Below are 21,723 nucleotides of genomic sequence, written 5' to 3'. Positions count from 1 at the left end.
TTTTTTTTTTTTTAAACATGTTATGACAGTATCTCCAAATATGGTTTTGCTTCTTTTTCAAGTTCGAAATCTTAGAACGCTCATCTGGAGTTATGTTGAGCCAAGAGAAAAGTTAGGAAACAATTCATAGCATTGGTCTTAGTGCTACAGTGTCCCATGCAATTGTAAAAGTTTTGCTAAATTCCTCATAATAATAATTAAAAAAAAAAAAAAAAAGTTTTCTGCTCTTTAGCAGATCAAGGCCATTCGCTGTACTTCGTCATCAACCAGCCACAAATAAAACGTACAAGTTTATTCACAAGAAACAACTAATTTTTCCACATTCTTTTCATTCTCAGGAAATGTCTATTACAAGAATGAACAAGTATAAATAACATCGGCAATCATTACACAAATAGATAAAAAAAAAAAAATGCAATAAAAGGCTCAAACAACAAGTGACCACATAAAGCCGGTGGGCCCGCTTCTCATCGGCCCTTGCCGTGGGATTGAAGATACAGTAGTGATGGCACGCTGGAAACAAATACACAGTCTTTTCAGGATGAATAGAAAACATTTCATGGGAATTTTTTCAACCATTGTTACAAGTGATTACACAATAGGTGTGTGATGCTGCCATCTAGTGGCGGTTTGGGGGATAAATGGAAATGATACAAAGTTTAGCAATTTGGATCATAATTAGTTAAAATGACAATATACAGTGATTTAGACGGAGCACTTGGGTGGTTGCGCTGGCAGACCTGCACATCGATAGATTTATAATTTTAGAGCTGCAGTTTTTATGAATCACAAGAATGAAAGTCTTCCAAAAACAGCGCCACGCCCGCCGACTGGTTGTGTTTGGTATTGCTGATCAAACACATTAGCTTCTATGGAACTGAGCTGCAATACCAGATACCACCCATAGACGGTTGTGGCGCCGTATAAGAAGCTTTTTTTTTTTTTTTTTTTTTTAACTTGTACGATTGTATTAGGTGAACCAGCAGTCCTATGTAAAAATGCAGACGACAGCTTCAACGTTTGTTTGATCTACAAGGCTGACCCTCCACTGTCTTCCATGCAGGAGATGCCGCCGGGAACAAATCTAGAGGTTGGCCAGGCCTGTAAAGCACTTAAAATAAAAGCACATCTTAGGGGACTTATTTCATTTTACTTAAATGCATGTATCCTGCACTAAAACTAATTTCTTGCAAATGGGTTTCAATAAATATGTTGCCCAGTTTGGCTTTTTACAGGTTCTTGGTTTCCGTGGACATTGCTGGTTGTAGAAGGAGTTAACGTAAAAACTGACAGCGAGCTCCTGGGGAGTTTGCAACTCCTGTGTCTTTCTCTGAGCTCCTCTATAGTCATCTATGAACACAGACCACACTAAAGATGAGCTCAACTTTGATGTAGTCAGAAAATCAGTGGATTAAAAAAAAAAAAATAGACAAGACGGTAACAAACTCTCCATTGGAACGTGCTCACTGACAAATTCTCAGCCCAGGTGTTGTGGAGGGATACAAAAGTACCGGTAAAAGCCAAAGGGCAAAGTTTATAATAGTTTTTAAGCCTAAAATATATGCAAGTAAAAATTGTCCAAATATAATTTAATCACAATTTTCCCCATTTTTGCCTTTCCACATTTTAACAATCAAACCTTTTGTATATTTTTCAGAACAAAAATTAGTTTTTTTTCAGTGTGTATATATAGGTTTATAGTTTATTTTCTATGAAAAAATAGGTGGGATGTTTTAATTTTGTGCCATGTTTCCACTGTAACTGAGGCATCCATAGGAGCCCAAGTTACAGGGGAAAATAGCCCACTACATGGATACAAGTCTCCGGGCAGGGCAGATCTACATCTCTTGGATCTGGCAGCTAATCTCATGTGATCGCCAGGTCCTGCAGAAACATTTGCATTGCTGATGCTTCTATACAGTGGCAAAAGAAAAAGACAAGAGTCGGTAATAAACCGCTTCTGTCTTCTCTTCTGGGTCCTAGAGTGCAGGAGATTTAATCCTGCTCCATAAAAGCCCGGGACTGTAGATTTACAGCTTGGTTGTCATCAGGTTAATGCAAATCATCAGGGGGAACGACATAATAAGTAGGTTTTTTTTTTTCCCTTATTCAAAGTCTGAATTCAAAAAAAATTTAAAAACAGCATCGTATAACGGACCGAGCGCTAACATAATGGAAGAAAAAACAACCGCGACATGGAGCGCAGTACAGTTTTAATAGTGTGCACCGTATGGCGGAAAGTCACACGCTCTCGTATTCGTCTATATAATCAGTTTTCTAGGTTACAAAAATAACGGAGATTCAGGAAATACAGGAAGTCTCTCTACTCCGAGCGACTCTTTGGCACAAAAAAATCCTTTATCCTTCACTAAGAGCCAACCTAAACCTCTCAACATGAGCAATAACCTATGCGAACGTACAAATTAAGCTAAGGGATGGCCATGTTTGGTCAATGGTCGGTTGCACTCATTGGCATTCTGCCAGCACTATAGGTGTTGGAACCATTCGTTGTGAGAAAAATGGTCTATTTGGCATTTGACAAAGCAATGCAGTCACGTCTGGATCCCTGGGGACCCGAAAAGGATATAATACTTTACTGGAATCAAATGGATTTTTCGTAGCAAATCTGGGTTCCATCAATACCAGGAAAAAAATAATTAAAAATTTAAAAAAAAAAAAAAAAATTAAAAAAGTTAAAAAATACATAAAAGGCCAGTGCTCAGGAATAAATTACATACGGTGAAGGTAGACATAGCATAGAAATCATTTCACAGAGAATTAAAATCTTCACATTTCATGATACAAACCACATCATAGATGTTTTTGGGGGATAGCTTGGGGGGTGAGTAGTCAAGAAAAAAAAAAAATGTAAACACGTCAGAGATACAGTGTGAGTATTCCAAGAGTTAAAAAATAGAAAAAAACGAAATATAAAATAAGGCACATGGAGAAGGTGGTCTACATGGTCACCTTCCCCAGCCAGCTACGTCCACAAGGCGAGCACAAGGTTTGTTTTTTTCTTTTTGGTCCTCATTAGGCACCGTTCATATGCGGTGTGTGCCGGCCGCAACAGTAAATGTATATATATAAAAAAAAGAAATCCAACATTCACAAAAGGTGATCCAGGTCTGCGAAGGCTGGAAGTTGCTCCATGACTCAAGCTTTCCCTGCAGCGATTAACGGATGCGGGGGTCGTCTTGAAGCGATGGGTTAGAAACATGGAGGGAAGGTTTCATCTTGCATTATTAAATAATGGGGAGTGAAATTGCATAACTGAGGATTAGGATAAAAGTAAAAATAAGTAACAAAAAAAATGCAAAAATAAAAAACACTAATAAATACATATTGTGATTTAAAAAAAAAAAAAAAAAATGCCTTAATGGGTTAATTGACATATCAGTAAATTATCACCTAATTACCGGGTCCATGCTGATTTGTGATGAGTGAATGTGCTCGGATAAGGGTGTTATCTCAGCATGCTCGGGTGCTCAAATAATATGTTCCAGTCCCCGCACCTGCTTGTCGCACGGCTGCTCAAGAGCCACAACACATGGAGGGATTTCCGGTTTGTTAGGTAATCCCTGCATGTGTTGCGGCTGTCGAACAGCCCCAAAACATGCAGCCATGGGGGCTCGAACATATTATTCGAGCACGCCAAAGTCACTCGGTTAGCACCCGAGCATGCTCAGATAACACTTTATCCAATCAAGTTCAGAACATTGTAAAATTTTCAAATAGACCTATTTTGCAATTGGGAAGTGGTGAATAAATGTAAATGCATAAAATGTCTGTATATATTTGCAATTAAAATTATTCAACCAACTTTCCGAATGAGGTTTATTAAAAATATTAAATTTGCTAGGCATTTGCAATGTTTTGTGTGTATGTAAGTAAAAAGGGGAAAAAAAAAAAAAAAAATTATATATATATATATAAAAAATTTTTTTCTTTTTTGTTCACTTCAACAATATATGGTAAACCAGTTGTCTTTAGTTAAATAATGCATAATTATGTAATAAATAGATTTTATTTTTCATCTTTAGGATTTTGCAATTTATTGATCTTTTGGTGTACGCAATATATTTTTATAAAATATATAAACACATAAAATAATTTAAATAAATGTGTATATTATGATATATACAAGCAGATTATTTTGTGTTTATTTTTTTTTTTATATATTTAAATATATTTTACATACACCAAAAAAATAAATAAAATGCAAAATCCTAAAAAGGTGAAAAATTAAATAACTAGCAAAAAAAAAAAAAAATAGCTTACAAAAAAAAAAGTGAGCAAAACAACAACAAGCACACAGTCTGTTCCACGTCCGCAAAAAATGGGCTGAAAACCCATGGCCTCAGTTATGCAATTTCGTGCTGCGTAAAATACTGCGTTAGGCTGTCTGTAACAGGTCTGTGCATTTCCAGAACAGTCCGTCCGGTGTGTAACAGTTGGCACAGTGCGGGCAGATGCCCCCCCGTGGGGTCCGGTAATAAAGTGCAGGCTTCGGTACAGCTCTCGCCATGAGAGATGGACAGACTGCAGCTTAGGCCGGGATCACACATGCGAGAAACATGGCCGAGTCTCGCATGTTAATACCCGGCACTCGGAAGAGGAATGTCCGGCTGCATAGCAATACATGGAGCCGCCGCACGTTCGGCTCCCGAGTGCTGGGTATTAACATGTGAGACTCGGCCGCATTTCTCGCATGTGTGATCCCGGCCTTATAAGAGAAATCTTCAGTCCTTGTTTTGTAGTAAATTGCACTTGGATCACGTTTCTTCATGACGTCCGTCCCTTCGGCGGATTAGCTTTTCCAAGGCTTCCGGTCTACCCCTTTGTTCTCCGGTATGTGGCGGTAGCGGCATTTCCCCCCGTAGCTGCAGCCGTTCAGCCTCCAGTAGAAACATTCACTGCTCTTGGATGATACTTTCTTCTTGGTGCTATATAAAAGAAAACACATATATATTTCTCTTATTATTTCATTTATTATCTGTCCTCGTAGTTACATTTGTGGCCTTTATATGGAGTGGTGGAGCGTGAGGGTATCGGGGGTCCGCAGGCCTCTGGCCTTGCGCTTTCCATGTAAGGAATAGGGGGGCTCGCTGATCCATTCCTGCATAGAATACTGATATTCCAGCTGCTCAGTAAAGTTTTTTATTTTTTTTTTTACTCTTTAAACAGAAGTTTGGGTCGGCGCAGTTCAGCGATTATTAAATATTGAAAGCCGGCGCGGCCCCCAGCACATTCCAGCTCCCGGTTCACAGGACGACTGCTCAGGCAGCAGAACTAAGGCGAGAGAGCAATCAGCTCGGGCTGCGAGGAGGATGAACAAATGGTCGATGTCACCCAGGACTGCAATTATTACACTGCAGCACATTAACGGGAGGCACGAGGCGCGCACACCATAGGGAGGATGGGCAGAGTCTGAGGGTCGGTACAGGCTGTCCGCCTAAAACTAATATTATAAGAAGGAAGATGTCGCACCTCCGGAGCGATCATTACCTGCAGGAAATAGACAGCTACAAATCAATGGGAGGGCAGACTGGCGAGGCCGCGGCCAAATGTCACATCTCAAGGTCTAACGACAGTTCTGCAGTCACCAGAGAGACGTGCACAGAAGTATATGCAAGAAGATCGGACATATACATCACCTTTCATTACCTAAACCTGCTGCTACAGATTCTACACCCTTTCACTCAACACCAGAGTGAGAGCATGGTCTCACTGCTGTCGGCCTCTATTACCAGATAAACTACCTTTGGTGCACAGCCCAGTGTAATATGTCCAGTAACTATCCCCATTCTAATTACCAGCCACCTTTTTTCAGCAGGTGGTTAGGTCAATCAGTATTCTGCCAGCACTATAGGTACTGGGACTTTCTTTCAAAGTCTTAGCATGACTTCCTGCCATCATTGTTCATTGACCTGTCTTCCCAAAACGGAAAGCTTGTTTTCGCTATGTCTGTTTGCAGTTTGACAGGCAGCAGAAGACAAAGCACCCCCCCTTGGAGGAGGGTGCGACAAAGGCCCGCCCCCACTTGGTGAAGAGCGCGACAAAGGCCCGCCCCCACTTGGTGAAGAGCGCGACAAAGGCCCGCCCCCACTTGGTGAAAAGCGCGACAAAGGCCCGCCCCCACTTGGTGAAAAGCGCGACAAAGGCCCGCCCCCACTTGGTGAAAAGCGCGACAAAGGCCCGCCCCCACTTGGTGAAAAGCGCGACAAAGGCCCGCCCCCACTTGGTGAAAAGCGCGACAAAGGCCCGCCCCGGTGAAGAGAGCGACAAAGGCCCGCCCCGGTGAAGAGCGCGACAAAGGACCGCCCCGGTGAAGAGCGCGACAAAGGACCGCCCCCCACTTGAAGAGCGCGACAAATGACCACGCCCGCTTGGTGAAGAGCGCAACAAAGGACCACCCCCCACTTGAAGAGCGCGACAAACGACAGCCCACTTGGTGAAGAGCGTGACAAAGGACCGCCCCCCACTTTCTATAATTCGACTCGAGACAGATTACACTTGGCAACAAGCAGTAAACCACAATTTATACAGAAGGAAGACCATCTATTTGGGGGCTCAATTTCTCGGTTAAAACAACATGATTATTTTACGGGTTGTCCGGCCTTAGGGTACAAGTCAGAAGTCACACTGTGTGACTGCAGAATGGTGAATCTTCACACTCACTGGACGCTGTAAGGATTCTTTGGGTTCGGGAGTGTGGCCGCAAAATGTATGCAGTCACGCACCAACTAGACGTGCGCGGCCGGACACAATCAGGATGTGGCAGGAAGTATTCTCAATTGCACACTTGTGGTCACATGACTGCCCGATCCCGGGGCCCGAGAATCCTCACAGTGTGCCGAGTGCCGGCCCTGAGGGGTCCGTGATGAGAAGTAACGAAAACAAGAATAGAAAATAAGCAAAAATAATATAACGATGCTGATATTACTGGATTATCTATACAGACAGACGGGCAGCGAGTGCTCCGGGGGTGACAACTTACTTTGCTGCTGCCGTTTTGGTTTGTGCTTCAGAACTGATGACGGCCAAGGGTCGGTAAGGCTTGTCCGGGTATCGAATCAATAACTTTGTGTTCTCTACTTCTTTACCCTGTTGAGCAAAAATCTCTCTAATCTTATGTCACTCAGCAGTATATACAGCCAGGATCCTCAGATCTGGGCGGGGTCGGACACCCAGCGCCCCCACTGATCAGCTGGCCAGGTATAGACAGTGCAAGCACCTTCCAACTTGTAGCGACCAGAGCGGATTATTGCACTTACAACAATGCATTTATTGTTTGAATCAGTTTTTTGATTCGTGCATAAAGTGCATTTTTTTTTTATTTCACAATTTTTTTTTGCTTAAATCTTAAATCCTCCTTCTGATGATGGCGAGCCTGCTAAAAACTTCCTGAAAGGACAAGAAGTATGAGAAAGAAAAAAAAAATCCCAGTGGCCGGTGTGAAAATTGCAAGTGTCAATGTTTTGTTTTTCCAAAATATTTTGATATGAAAAAAAAAAAAAAAAAATTGCGAATTTCATTTTTAATCCATGAAACAAAAACCTGATTTACAAGTATGTAATTTTCCACCAGCAAGAAACGTCTCACCATCAATGGACACATTAGATGAATGTACTGAGAATAAAAGAACAGCAGGGGGCGCTAAACCAAGTGTATAACAGCAGAGGGCGCTAAACCAGGTATACAACAGCAGGGGGCGCTAAACCAGGTGTGTAACAGCAGGGGGCGCTAAACCAGGTGTGTAACAGCAGGGGGCGCTAAACCAGGTGTGTAACAGCAGGGGGCGCTAAACCAGGTGTGTAACAGCAGGGGGCGCTAAACCAGGTGTGTAACAGCAGGGGGCGCTAAACCAGGTGTGTAACAGCAGGGGGCGCTAAACCAGGTGTGTAACAGCAGGGGGCGCTAAACCAGGTGTGTAACAGCAGGGGGCGCTAAACCAGGTGTGTAACAGCAGGGGGCGCTAAACCAGGTGTGTAACAGCAGGGGGCGCTAAACCAGGTGTGTAACAGCAGGGGGCGCTAAACCAGGTGTGTAACAGCAGGGGGCGCTAAACCAGGTGTGTAACAGCAGGGGGCGCTAAACCAGGTGTGTAACAGCAGGGGGCGCTAAACCAGGTGTGTAACAGCAGGGGGCGCTAAACCAGGTGTGTAACAGCAGGGGGCGCTAAACCAGGTGTGTAACAGCAGGGGGCGCTAAACCAGGTGTGTAACAGCAGGGGGCGCTAAACCAGGTGTGTAACAGCAGGGGGCGCTAAACCAGGTGTGTAACAGCAGGGGGCGCTAAACCAGGTGTGTAACAGCAGGGGGCGCTAAACCAGGTGTGTAACAGCAGGGGGCGCTAAACCAGGTGTGTAACAGCAGGGGGCGCTAAACCAGGTGTGTAACAGCAGGGGGCGCTAAACCAGGTGTGTAACAGCAGGGGGCGCTAAACCAGGTGTGTAACAGCAGGGGGCGCTAAACCAGGTGTGTAACAGCAGGGGGCGCTAAACCAGGTGTGTAACAGCAGGGGGCGCTAAACCAGGTGTGTAACAGCAGGGGGCGCTAAACCAGGTGTGTAACAGCAGGGGGCGCTAAACCAGGTGTGTAACAGCAGGGGGCGCTAAACCAGGTGTGTAACAGCAGGGGGCGCTAAACCAGGTGTGTAACAGCAGGGGGCGCTAAACCAGGTGTGTAACAGCAGGGGGCGCTAAACCAGGTGTGTAACAGCAGGGGGCGCTAAACCAGGTGTGTAACAGCAGGGGGCGCTAAACCAGGTGTGTAACAGCAGGGGGCGCTAAACCAGGTGTGTAACAGCAGGGGGCGCTAAACCTGGTGTGTAACAGCAGGGGGCGCTTTACCAGGTGAGTAACAGAAGGAGGCGCTAAACCAGGTGCGTAACAGAAGGAGGCGCTAAACCAGGTGCGTAACAGAAGGAGGCGCTAAACCAGGTGCGTAACAGAAGGAGGCGCTAAACCAGGTGCGTAACAGAAGGAGGCGCTAAACCAGGTGTGTAACAGCAGGGGGCGCTAAACCTGGTGTGTAACAGCAGGGGGCGCTTTACCAGGTGAGTAACAGAAGGAGGCGCTAAACCAGGTGCGTAACAGGAGGAGCTAAACCAGGTGCGTAACAGAAGGAGGCGCTAAACCAGGTGCGTAACAGAAGGAGGCGCTAAACCAGGTGTGTAACAGCAGGGGGCGCTAAACCAGGTGTGTAACAGCAGGGGGCGCTAAACCAGGTGTGTAACAGCAGGGGGCGCTAAACCAGGTGTGTAACAGCAGGGGGCGCTAAACCAGGTGTGTAACAGCAGGGGGCGCTAAACCAGGTGTGTAACAGCAGGGGGCGCTAAACCTGGTGTGTAACAGCAGGGGGCGCTTTACCAGGTGAGTAACAGAAGGAGGCGCTAAACCAGGTGCGTAACAGAAGGAGGCGCTAAACCAGGTGCGTAACAGAAGGAGGCGCTAAACCAGGTGCGTAACAGAAGGAGGCGCTAAACCAGGTGCGTAACAGAAGGAGGCGCTAAACCAGGTGTGTAACAGCAGGGGGCGCTAAACCTGGTGTGTAACAGCAGGGGGCGCTTTACCAGGTGAGTAACAGAAGGAGGCGCTAAACCAGGTGCGTAACAGGAGGAGCTAAACCAGGTGCGTAACAGAAGGAGGCGCTAAACCAGGTGCGTAACAGAAGGAGGCGCTAAACCAGGTGTGTAACAGCAGGGGGCGCTAAACCAGGTGTGTAACAGCAGGGGGCGCTAAACCAGGTGTGTAACAGCAGGGGGCGCTAAACCTGGTGTGTAACAGCAGGGGGCGCTTTACCAGGTGAGTAACAGAAGGAGGCGCTAAACCAGGTGCGTAACAGGAGGAGCTAAACCAGGTGCGTAACAGAAGGAGGCGCTAAACCAGGTGCGTAACAGAAGGAGGCGCTAAACCAGGTGCGTAACAGAAGGAGGCGCTAAACCAGGTGCGTAACAGAAGGAGGCGCTAAACCAGGTGTGTAACAGCAGGGGGCGCTAAACCTGGTGTGTAACAGCAGGGGGCGCTTTACCAGGTAACAGAAGGAGGCGCTAAACCAGGTGCGTAACAGAAGGAGGCGCTAAACCAGGTGCGTAACAGAAGGAGGCGCTAAACCAGGTGCGTAACAGAAGGAGGCGCTAAACCAGGTGTGTAACAGCAGGGGGCGCTAAACCAGGTGTGTAACAGCAGGGGGCGCTAAACCTGGTGTGTAACAGCAGGGGGCGCTTTACCAGGTGAGTAACAGAAGGAGGCGCTAAACCAGGTGCGTAACAGGAGGAGCTAAACCAGGTGCGTAACAGAAGGAGGCGCTAAACCAGGTGCGTAACAGAAGGAGGCGCTAAACCAGGTGCGTAACAGAAGGAGGCGCTAAACCAGGTGCGTAACAGAAGGAGGCGCTAAACCAGGTGCGTAACAGAAGGAGGCGCTAAACCAGGTGCGTAACAGAAGGAGGAGCTAAACCAGGTGCGTAACAGAAGGAGCACTAAAACAGATATATAACAGTTTTTCTTCCTTCTGGAGGAGAGAACTTGCACTGGCTGTATTACAGTCCTGCAGGCTTCAGAGCTGAAATCTTCCACCATAACCTACTGGTATAATGCCTGCATAGAATTTGCTGTAGTGATTTCAGTTCTGGGAAGTGTCATCTTTGAACTAGACATTGTAATGTAATATGTGCTAGGAATAATGTGCTGCCCACCCGATCTGCTTGCTTGAAGATTCCTTAAAGTACTACAACCCCTGGCAAAAATTATGGAATCACCGGCCTTGGAGGATGTTCATTCAGTTGTTTAATTTTGTTGAAAAAAAAGCAGATCACAGACATGGCACAAAACTAAAGTCAATTCAAATGGCAACTTTCTGGCTTTAAGAAACACTAAAAGAAATCAAGAACAAAAAATGTGGTAGTCAGTAATGGTTACTTTTTTAAATCAAGCATAGAGGAAAAATTATGGAATCACTCAATTCTGAGGAAAAAAATTATGTAATCACCCTGTTAATTTTCATTCCCAAAACTAACAACTGCCTCAAATTAGATATGCTCTTAGTCTGCATCTAAAAAGGAGTGAGCACACCATGGAGAGCTGTTGCACCAAGTGGACTGACATGAATCATGGCTCCAACACGAGAGATGTCAATTGAAACAAAGGAGAGGATTATCAAACTCTTAAAACAGGGTAAATCATCACGCAATGTTGCAAAAGATGTTGGTTGTGTCTAAAATCTAGACCAAATACAAACAACATGGGAAGGTTGTTAAAGGCAAACATACTGGTAGACCAAGGAAGACATCAAAGCATCAAGACTGGAAACATAAAGCAATATGTCTCCAAAACAGGAAATGCACAACAAAACAAATGCTGAACGAATGGGAGGAAACTGGAGTCAACATCTGTGACCGAACTGTAAGAAACTGCCTAAAGGAAATGGGATTTACATACAGAAAAGCTAAATGAAAGCCATCATTAACACCTAAACAGAAAACCAACAAGGTTACAATGGGCTAAGGAAATGCAATTGTGGACTGTGGATGACTGGATGAAAGTCATATTCAGTGATGAATCGCGAATCTGCATTGGGCAAGGTGATGATGCTGGAACTTTTGTTTGGTACAATTCCAATGAGATTTATAAAGATGGCTGCCTGAAGAGAACATGCAAATTTTCAGAGTCATTGATGATATGGGGCTGCATGTTAGGTAAAGGCACTGGGGAGATGTCTGTCATTACATCTTCAATAAATAGACAAGTTTATGTTGATATTTTGGACCCATTTCTTATCCCATAAATTGAAAGGATGTTTGGGGATGATGAAATCATTTTTCAAGATGATAATGCATCCTATCATAGAGCAAAAACTGTGCAAACATTCCTTGAAAAAAGACACATAAGGTGAATGTCATGGCCTGCAAATAGTCCAGATCTCAATCCAATTGAAAATCTTTGGTAGAAGATGAAGAAAATGGTCCATGACAAGGCTCCAACCTGCAAAGCTGACCTGGCAACAGCAATCAGAGAAAGTTGGAGCCAGATTGAGGAAGAGTACTGTTTGACACTCATTGAGTCCATGCCTCAGAGACTGCAAGCTGTTATAAAAGCCAGAGGTGGTGCAACAAAATACTATTGATGTGTTGGAGTGTTTTTTTTGTTGGTTTGTTTTTCATGATTCCATAATTTTTCCTCAGAATCGAGTGACTCCATAATTTTTCCCCTCTGCATGGTCTAATAAAGTAACCATTACTGACTACCACATTTTTTGCTCTTGATTTCTTTTAGTGTTTCTTAAAGCCAGAAAGTTGCCATTTGAATTGACTTTAGTTTTGTGCCATGTCTGTGATCTGCTTTTTTTCTACAAAATTAAACAACTGAATGAACATCCTCCAAGACCGGTGATTCCATAATTTTTGCCAGGGGTAGTATACAATGTGCTGCACCGCTACAACATGTGCACTCACAATCCTAAAGAAGCCATTACTAGGTGTACAAACACACACACGTGCACGACTTCTTACCTGAAGCGCCTCAAGTGCTCTGGCTGTCGCAATGGGGCACTTAAAGTTCACAAACGCACAGAATCTTTCACCGAGGAGTCGAATGCTGTGAATTTCACCATAACTGCAAAAGAAAGAGAAAAATAAAATAATTCATTAAATAAGTTGCAAAAAATGTACCGTATTTTTCGCTTTATAAGACGCACCTGATTATAAGACGCACCCCCAAATGTGGTGAAGGAATAGAGAATTTTTTAATAAATGGGGTCCGTCTTATAATGCCAGTGTCCGTCTAACAAATCATATAGGGTATATGTCCCTCATAGCCCCCCCATCCTAAAATTAGCCCCCTTAATCTGGATATGGCCACCTTATATTGAATATAGCCCCCTGTGGCTGACACACTGACCCCTGTGGCTGACACACTGGCCCCCTGTGGCTGACACACTGGCCCCCTGTGGCTGACACACTGGCCCCCTGTGTTAGATATCGCCTCCATGCTGCTGCTTTTAGTAAAATAAACTCTTTCCTTACCTTCTCAGCGCTGTCCCTCCTCGTGTCTCCCTCAGTGTGGTTGAGCTCCTCCTCCACTTCCTGGTTCTCAGTGCCGGTCATGTGATCAGCACAGCAGAGTGATATCATCTCTGCGTGCCTGATGACAGCGGCAGCCGAGACACTGGGAGATCAGCGCTGGAGGAGGTAAGGAAAGAGTTTTTTATTTTACTATGGGCAGCAGCATGGGGGAGATATCTAACACAGGGGATCATGTGCGATCAAAGGAGGGCGCAGGCAGCTATAATATGCGCCTCTCCCCCAGCCAGTCACCGTGGTGCGGTTTCAGCACCATGGTGATGGACAGCGGCAGTGCATATTATATGAGCGGGAGCAGGAGATCAAAGGCTCCCTCCGGCAGCTTTTACCAGCTCACAGCACCGCTCCAAAGCTGCCCCCACCTCCCCTGGACCCTGCAGTATATATATATATATATATATATATATATATATATATATATATATATATATATATATATATACACATATATATATATACACACACACACACCCCCCCTCCCCCGTATATTCGGATTATAAGACGCACCCCCTACTTTCCCCCAAAATTTGGGGGAACAAAAGTGCGTCTTATAAAGCGAAAAATACGGTATATGGCTGAAAAACACAAAGAATAAAGTAAACTCTAGATTATAGATGTTTTGTCAGAACGTCCCAGAGCTTTCTGCAGGGTCAGGTAGTTAATCAGATGCTCATCGGATTTCAGACCAAAAAAATAAATAAATTAAAAAAAAAAAAAAAAAAAAAAAAAAGGAGTGGAAAAAACATCCAAAAATCCAAATGCCAGTACATCTACCATGGTTGCTCTGAATCGTGCAATTCTCTATGTTTCCTGCGGAGGCGCTGCAGGAGAATTGAACAGTTTCTGCCTTAGGTCACCAAAAATGTATGAAAAATCAGTCCGAGTCTCCCTGCCGAGAATCACACGAGTGTAATGCGAGTACAATCCGATTATTCACATCTAGCATCTGATTTACCGTAGATCCGAATGCATTGTGATTGCTGTCAGACTGCAATGCGATTTTAACATGAGCTTTTACATAGAGAATTGCTATATGTCATTTATACAAAGTTTTCACACAAAAGATCTGTCAAAACACACACACACACTAATATATATAGTCTTAGTTACTCACCGGTTAACGGTATTTTTCGGAGTCCATGACAGCACCACCTGAGAGAGGGGATCCGCCCTTCAGGAACAGGAAACCTACAGATACAAAAGGGCGGCACCTCTCCCACGCATCAGTTGGATTACAGAGCACAGAGGACCACAATGGTTAATAGCATAACTTATATACAATACTATACACGACTATTTAAATTACCCGTGTACGTATAAGAGGAAGGAGTGCACACCCAAAATAGACTAAAAGGGAGGGAATATATGGGTGCTGTCATGGACTCCGAAAAACTTAGACTTTATCGGTCGTCCATGACAGTACCACCTGAGAGAATTACAGAGAGTAATAACTATTTAGGGAGGGACTACAGCCTGCAGCACCCTTATACCAAAAGAGAGGTCTGTGGAAGCACCCAGGTCTAGCCTATAATGACTATAAAAGGTGCTCGGAGAGGACCAAGTAGCCGCCTTACATACTGTATCTGGTCGATGGAGACTTCTGATCTCTCGGCTCACGAGGTCGCCATGGCTCTGGTGGAATGCGCCCTCAGCTTCCCAGGTGGAGACCTGCCTTTTGAAGTGTATGCTACAGAAATTGCTTCTCTAATCCACCTGGCTAGTGTATTTTTTGACACTCTACAACCTTCCCTAGGGCCTTGGTGGGAAATAAATAGGGCATTATCTTTCTTCCAAGGATCGGTAGCTGCCAGATATTCTATGAGGCATTTCCTAACATCCAGGGTATGTAGTTTTTCTTCCTTCTCATTAGCTGGATTAGGGAGGAAGGATGGAAGGACTATTTCTTGAGTCCTATGAAAGTTAGAAACCACTTTAGGTAAGTACGCCGGATCAGGTCTGAGTATTACCCGTCCTAACCTGTATATAAGGAGGACGCCTAAATAATGCCTGGATGTCGCTTACTCTGCGAGCTGAGGTTAGAGCTACCAGGAAAGCTACTTTGAGGGACAGATTTTTAATGGAAGCTGATGAAATAGGTTCGAATGGAGCTTCCGTCATGGCCGTAAGGACTAGATTCAAGTCCCATGGCATGAATCTATCCTTCACTACTGGCCTGGACCTACCTGCTGCCTTAATGAACCTACTGATCCAGTAATTACCTGCGATGTTGCAGCTAAAGAGAGCCCCCAAAGCTGATACTTGAACTTTAAGAGTACTAGTGGAAAGTCCCATATCCAGACCTTTCTGAAGAAACTCTAAGATCTGATTTATTGGAGTTGAACCCCCAGCAACTATTTCAGAGCGCTGCAGGAACTTCTTCCAAATTCTAGCATAGATCTTGGTAGTAATGGCCTTCCTATTCTTAAGTAGGGTGTTAATCAAGTCTGGGGAGAAGTCTTTTTCTTTTAAGAGTGCCCGCTCAAACTCCACGCCGTCAGATGTAGGCCAGCCACCTGAGGGTGGAAGACTGGGCCGTGGGATAGGAGATCCGGGATGTCCGGAAGAACCCAAGGATCGGACACCGACATGGTCCTGAGGCATGAGAACCATGCCCTCCTGGGCAAAAATGGAGCAATGACTATGACCCTTGCTCTGTCTCTCTTGATTTTTCTCAACACCAAGGGTAGTAGCGATAGGGGAGGGAAGGCGTATGCTAGCCTGAAGTCCCGCTTTATCAGAAAGGCATCTACCGCCAGGGGGTTCTCTCTGGGATTTAGGGAGCAGAATAGTCTTAATTTCCTGTTTTCCTTGGTGGCGAAGAGATCTACCTCTGGCTGTCTCCATTTTTGTATAATCAGGTCGAAGATCGAATTGTTTAGGGACCATTCTCCTTGTTTTAGTAGGTTGCGGCATTTATGTCAACAGGACAAGGGATTCCCAGCCAGTCTCCCATGCCGGTACTGGCCCGGCCTCAAGCTGCTTAACGGCTGCGCTCTGACGAGGGCATGCACATTCAGCTTAGAATGGCTGTTCTGCTAGTTGGAACAACCGTTCTGCCACATTCCTCAGGGGTTTGGAACGAGTCCCACCTTGGTGGTTGACATAAGCCACTGTGACCTGATTGTCGGAGAACACTCGCACATGATGGCCCTGCAGATACATAAGTAACTTCTTAGCTGCCTGCCCTACTGCTGTCAGTTCTTTTCAAATTAGATGACATTTTTATCTGGTGATGGTCCCATAGGCCCTGGACTAGGACTTCACCAATATGAGCCCCCCAACCGGAAGGACTAGCATCCGTAGTGACTATGGGGGATATGTCACACTCCCAGGGAACCCCTCTGGACAAATTATCCTTTTCTAGCCACCACTCTAGGGACTCCCTTGTGCTTCGGGACAAGGTTAGCTGGCCCTCCAAGTAACCTCCAAGGATTTTTTGATGCAGTAAGACCTCCCCTGTAGTGTTCTTAAATGAAACTGGGCCCACTGGACCGCCGGAAACAGGAGGAAAGGGAGCCCAGAAGGGACATGGCTTTCCTGAGGGACATGGTGGGGTTATTGGCAGCGTTTAGGATCTGATAGTGTAGGCGAACAAGCTTCTCCGGAGGCAGCCTGTTTCTCAGAATCTAGAATCAGGCCTAAAAATTGCTGAATTCTCATCGGCTGTAACCGAGATTTTTTGATATTAAGCAGCCAACCTAACCGCTCTAGGGCCGACATTGCCCTCTGTAGCTGTTCCTTACAATGTTTTGCCGTTTTCCCTATAATCAGGAAGTCATCTAAAGTAGGGGACTACTAGAATGTTAGATTCACGTAGATGGGCCATAACTTCCGCCACCACTTTAGTAAACACCCGGGGAGCGACTGCAACCCCAAAGGGGGGGGGCCGCATATTGGAAATGTTCAACTGACCCATTTAACTGAACCGCTACTCTGAGGAAGCGCTGATGGGCTGTATGAATAGGTATATGGTAGTATGCATCTTTTAAATCTAACACCACCATAAAGCAGTTTTGAAACAACAACTTTATTGTTGAATTGATTGTTTCCATTTTGAACGGCCGTATAACCAAGAAATCGTTTGAGGGACTTGAGATTAATTATAGTCCTAAAGGAGCCGTCTGGCTTGCGGACCAGGAACAGAGGGGAGTAGAAACCTTTCCCCCTTTCTCCCTCTGGAACCATAGTCAGGACTTTCTTGTGGCAAAGCTCATGAACCTCGACCTCCAGGGCAGCTTGTTCTGATGTGGAAGACCTGAGAGGGGTGACCTTAAATCGATCTAGGGGAACCCGGGTGAACTCTAGTCGTAAACCCGCAGCTATCACCCCCAGTATCCAGTTGCTGCTAGAGATCAGCGACCAGGCTGGGTAAAAGGCAGCTAGTCTCCCCCCACAGCATCTAGTCATTGGGGCGGTTTTTTAGTGTCACGTGATGGACATTCCTGGCGCCCCCCTCCTCCGAACATGAAACCTGTACCTCTCCTTCTTTTGTCGTCCCATCTGCCTGAACTCTGGACGGCCTTCTATGGAAATATCCTTTCCTGGTGAAGGGGCGTCTATAAGAAGGATTCGGGAGGCTGGGGAACTTCTTTTTATCGTTCCCGGCTTTCTCTAAAAGTTCGTCCAGGACGGGGCCAAACAGATATTCCCCTCATATGGAATGGAGCAGAGTCATGACCTGGCCTGGATATCTCCTGGCCAGCATTTTAACCAGAGGGCCCTTCGAGCTGCGTTTGATAACCCAGCTGATCTAGCCGCCATCCTTGCAGAGTCTGCTGAGGCATCAGCCAAGAAAGCCGCAGCACTCTGGATGATCGGTAGAGTTTTCTGACTGGATGCTCTTGGGGCTCCGTCCTTCAGATGGGAATCTAGTTCATCTAGCCAGACCATCACGGATCTGGCTATACAAGTGGCAGCTATCGCTGGTCTTAGGGCGCATGCTGACATCTCCCATGTTCCTTTTAGAAAGGAATCCGCTTTTTTATCCAGCGGGTCTTTTAAGGAGGCCATATCATCGAACGGTATGGAGGACTTTTTGGAGGCTTTGGCTACTGCCGCGTCCAGCTTAGGGGCCTTATCCCATCTGTTTACCACTGGGTCATCAAATGGGTACCTCCGTTTGAAGGCAGGTGGTAAGGAGCCCCTTTTTTCGGGTCTCTTCCATTCCCTTTCTATCAGGCTCTGGACCTTATCATTTAATGGAAAAGCTTTGTGTTTCCTGGGATCTAGACCTCCGAACATTACCTGTGCCGAAAGCTCTGGCTTTGAGTCTGCTACTGCCATGGTGGACCTTATTGCTTTAACTAGCTTGTCCATCTGGTCTAATGGGAAGCAGAATCGGCTTGAGTCTTCATCCGAAGAGGATGAAGTGGAGGCCGGGGAATCCGAGGAGTAATTGTTCCTAGGGGCAGCTGAGGACTCCGACCCTGAGAAACTAAATTCTCTCCCCCTAGAAGAGTCCCTTTTAGATAGGGCTTTCATCTCTGTCCCTGTAAGGATGGGGGAGAGTGCAAGGGCCTGTCAGTCTATGCCTGGGCCCCCGTCCCCTTCCAACCCCTACCGTCTGTCGCACACATGGCTGACATAGTCTTTTGGGGTGGCCGTCTGGTAAGGGGCAACTACAGAGCGCACATTCCCTGTGCTTCTGTTTTACCGTAGCTTTCCTCCCCTGCGAAACCAGCATAAGGGAACACTGCATCAGGGTACATTCACGGAGATCTCTTACCCATGCAGATGAGGCAGGTACCGGATCACGGAGGGAGGCAGGGGGAATCCTTTAGACTGGAGGAACTTCTGCGGCTCTGCTCACTCGTCCGCTTCCACTCGTATGAGGCTTCACCGAGGCCTCCTTCTGTGGGTGCTCCTGCACGTCCTGCTGCTCTATGGGGGTTCTGTCATCCATCGCTGGGCCTTCAGAAGCACCCCGGCAGCATCACCTCCTGCCCTTTAAGGCCTCCCAGTATCCGGTCAGCAGGGCACTGGCGCGGCACCTCCCCCAGGAACCCTCCCGCGACCTTCCCCAGCATGAACCGTCCCCCCCCCACCGCCTCGGGTACCGCGCGTCCCCCCGGATCGCCGCGCACACGCGGCGCACACTAGGAAGGCGGCCGGCACCCGACTTCCGGTTTTGGCGTTCCCGGCCCCGCCCCTTCCACCGCGTCACTTCCGCCGCGCGTCAGAGGCCGCGGGAGCGTGCGGAAAGGAGCCGGCACGGCGCCCCCGGCTCCGGTATGCCCGCCGCCCCCATGCGCGCCAGCCTGCGCTTGGCGACCGGACGCAACCGCCGACCCGGCCGGAGGGGGTTTGAGACCGGACCCCGGGGGAAAACGCATCAGGAGGGGCCTGCATACATACCTGGTGCCCGCATTCTGGAGACGGCTGTCCACCGGACCCTTTGCTCCACCTGCTCTAACCACTGCCGTGGCGACCTACCCGGCCCCGCCGTGGCGCTTCCAGGTACCCCGAGCTTGACCGAGGTAGGAGATCCCCCCGCTACCTGAGTCGGTCAGCCGGCCTGGGAATCCCTCGACGACTCCATGATGGACGATCTGAAGGAAGTCCCGTCCTCTAGGAACAGGAAACCAACTGATGCGTGGGAGAGGTGCCGCCCTTTTGTATCTGTAGGTTTCCTGTTCCTGAAGGGCGGATACCCTCTCTCAGGTGGCGCTGTCATGGACGACCGATAAATATATAAATACACACACACACTAATATTAATATATATATATATATATATATATATATATATATATATATATATATATATATATATATACATACACACACACACACACACACACATATACATTTACTCTATTCTGTCACTCTGGGATCTTACGGTACGCGGCACATGAATTGCCAGCAATTTCTCTGCTGTGTACTTTAAAATCACTGCAGGAGCCGACAGGATAGAAGAGATGGATTACATAAAGTAAATACACATAAAATAGATATAGAGATGTCAGTATCAAATACAATTAGTGCAGTGTGTGTGCAGCTCACTGTACAAGTATTTAATAAAAGATTATTTTTGGGGGAAAACCGGTGTGAGCTCCAGCGAAAGGTGAAGTGAGTTTATTGGCTGTCAACTCCCAGGACCTGTCTGACCGCACCGAAAGCAGGAGAACATTCGCACGCTCGCGGTGCCTTCAGACAGAGAGCAGGAGTTCACAGGGAGACACCTGACACACGGTGCTCAGTGTCTGCTGGATGACAGGCAACCTGCCATCAAGACGTAGCAGAGCAAGACTCGTCGTGGGACAAGTGGAATAAAAAGCATCTCTGCGGAAAGGTGAGGAATATTGATGTTTATTTTTAAAACTTTCAGATGACAAGGGCATTGGGGGAATGGGCGAGGTCGTAAGTATGGTTTAATTAAGAATATTAATAGCCAGTTTCCATGGCCCCTTCCTAGGCTATTAATATGAGCCCGCAGCTGTCTGCATAGCCTTTGTTGGTTATTAATTATAGGGGGACCCTACGTCATTTTTTGGTAGGTCCCCCATTTTAATAGCCAGTAAAGGCTTGTTATACAGCCGTGAGCTGATATTAATAGCCTGGGAAGCTCCATGGGTATTACCCCCTTCCCAGGCTATAAACATTGTCCCCCATCCGTCAGTTTTCCCTCTGCTGGTTACGAAAATTGTGCAGGAGCCCACGCCATTTTTTGAATGAAAAATCTTAGTACATGTACAGTAAGCTGCACACACTGTACTAACTGTATGTCACAGACCGCTGTATAATTATCTACCTATTCTATGTATTTACTACTGCCGAATTGCCGGATCTTCTTCTATGTATATATATATATATATATATATATATATATATATATATATATATATATATATATATATATATATATATATATATATATATATATATATATATACATACATATACACACACACACACATATATATATATATATATATATATATATATATATATATATATATAATGTGCGGTGTACAGTAAAATCAGAGTGACAGGTTAGAATAGATATACACATAGAATACACAGATAAATAGATATCAGTGAATATATATATATATATATATATATATATATATATATATATATATACACATATATATTCACTGATATCTATTTATCTGTGTATTCTATGTGTATATCTATTCTAACCTGTCACTCTGATTTTACTGTACACCGCACATGAATTGCCAGCTTTTCAAAGGACACTGATGCGCAAAAAAAATAAATAAACAATGTAGGACCGCACTTGCACGGTCCGAGTGCTGTGCGATTTTTTTCTCGCACCCACAGGCTTGTATTGGCGAGTCTTGGTGCCAATGACAGCATGCTGCGATTTTACACGAACATTGAATACGCCTGAGGCAATAAACGGGGATGTGAGCCGCCCCATAGATTAGCACTGGGCCGAGGGCTATGCGATGTTTTCACCACTCACATTTGATCGCTAAGGGTTCCAGCAGCAGAACCCCATGTGATCGGCTGATGAATCCAAGTCATGCCCTCCGATAGGGCAATAAATGGTCTAAAAAGTAAAATAATTCCGATAAATAAAATATTAAATAAATATTATTTCTGTAAAAAAAAAAAAAAAAATCCCTCCTTAGACTAATGTGATGACTATGGAGAGGCGCGGGCATTCCCTACT

At 45.7% G+C, this 21,723-nt stretch overlaps 1 protein-coding gene across 3 annotated transcripts in view; it reads right to left on the bottom strand.

The window, feature by feature from the left end:
* Nucleotides 1-277: 277 nt before the first annotated feature.
* Nucleotides 278-21,723, bottom strand: part of LOC141056140 (uncharacterized) — a 74,309-nt gene continuing 52,863 nt past the window's right edge. For all 3 annotated transcript variants that reach the window (XM_073552824.1, XM_073552822.1, XM_073552823.1), the window contains exons 13-15: nt 12,513-12,615; nt 7,001-7,107; nt 278-4,946 (exon numbers count right to left, since the gene is read on the bottom strand). In XM_073552824.1, coding sequence (XP_073408925.1) covers nt 4,811-4,946; nt 7,001-7,107; nt 12,513-12,615 — 346 coding nt within the window. In that variant the 3' untranslated portion in view covers nt 278-4,810. The remainder of the gene's footprint in view (nt 4,947-7,000; nt 7,108-12,512; nt 12,616-21,723) is intronic.

This window comes from Dendrobates tinctorius, unplaced genomic scaffold (genome assembly GCF_039654945.1).
Source record: "Dendrobates tinctorius isolate UK_male_01 unplaced genomic scaffold, ASM3965494v1 ptg000196l, whole genome shotgun sequence".
Lineage (NCBI taxonomy): Eukaryota > Metazoa > Chordata > Amphibia > Anura > Dendrobatidae > Dendrobates > Dendrobates tinctorius.
The sequence above is the reverse complement of the archived record's forward strand: the minus strand, read 5'-3'. Positions and strand labels throughout refer to the sequence as shown.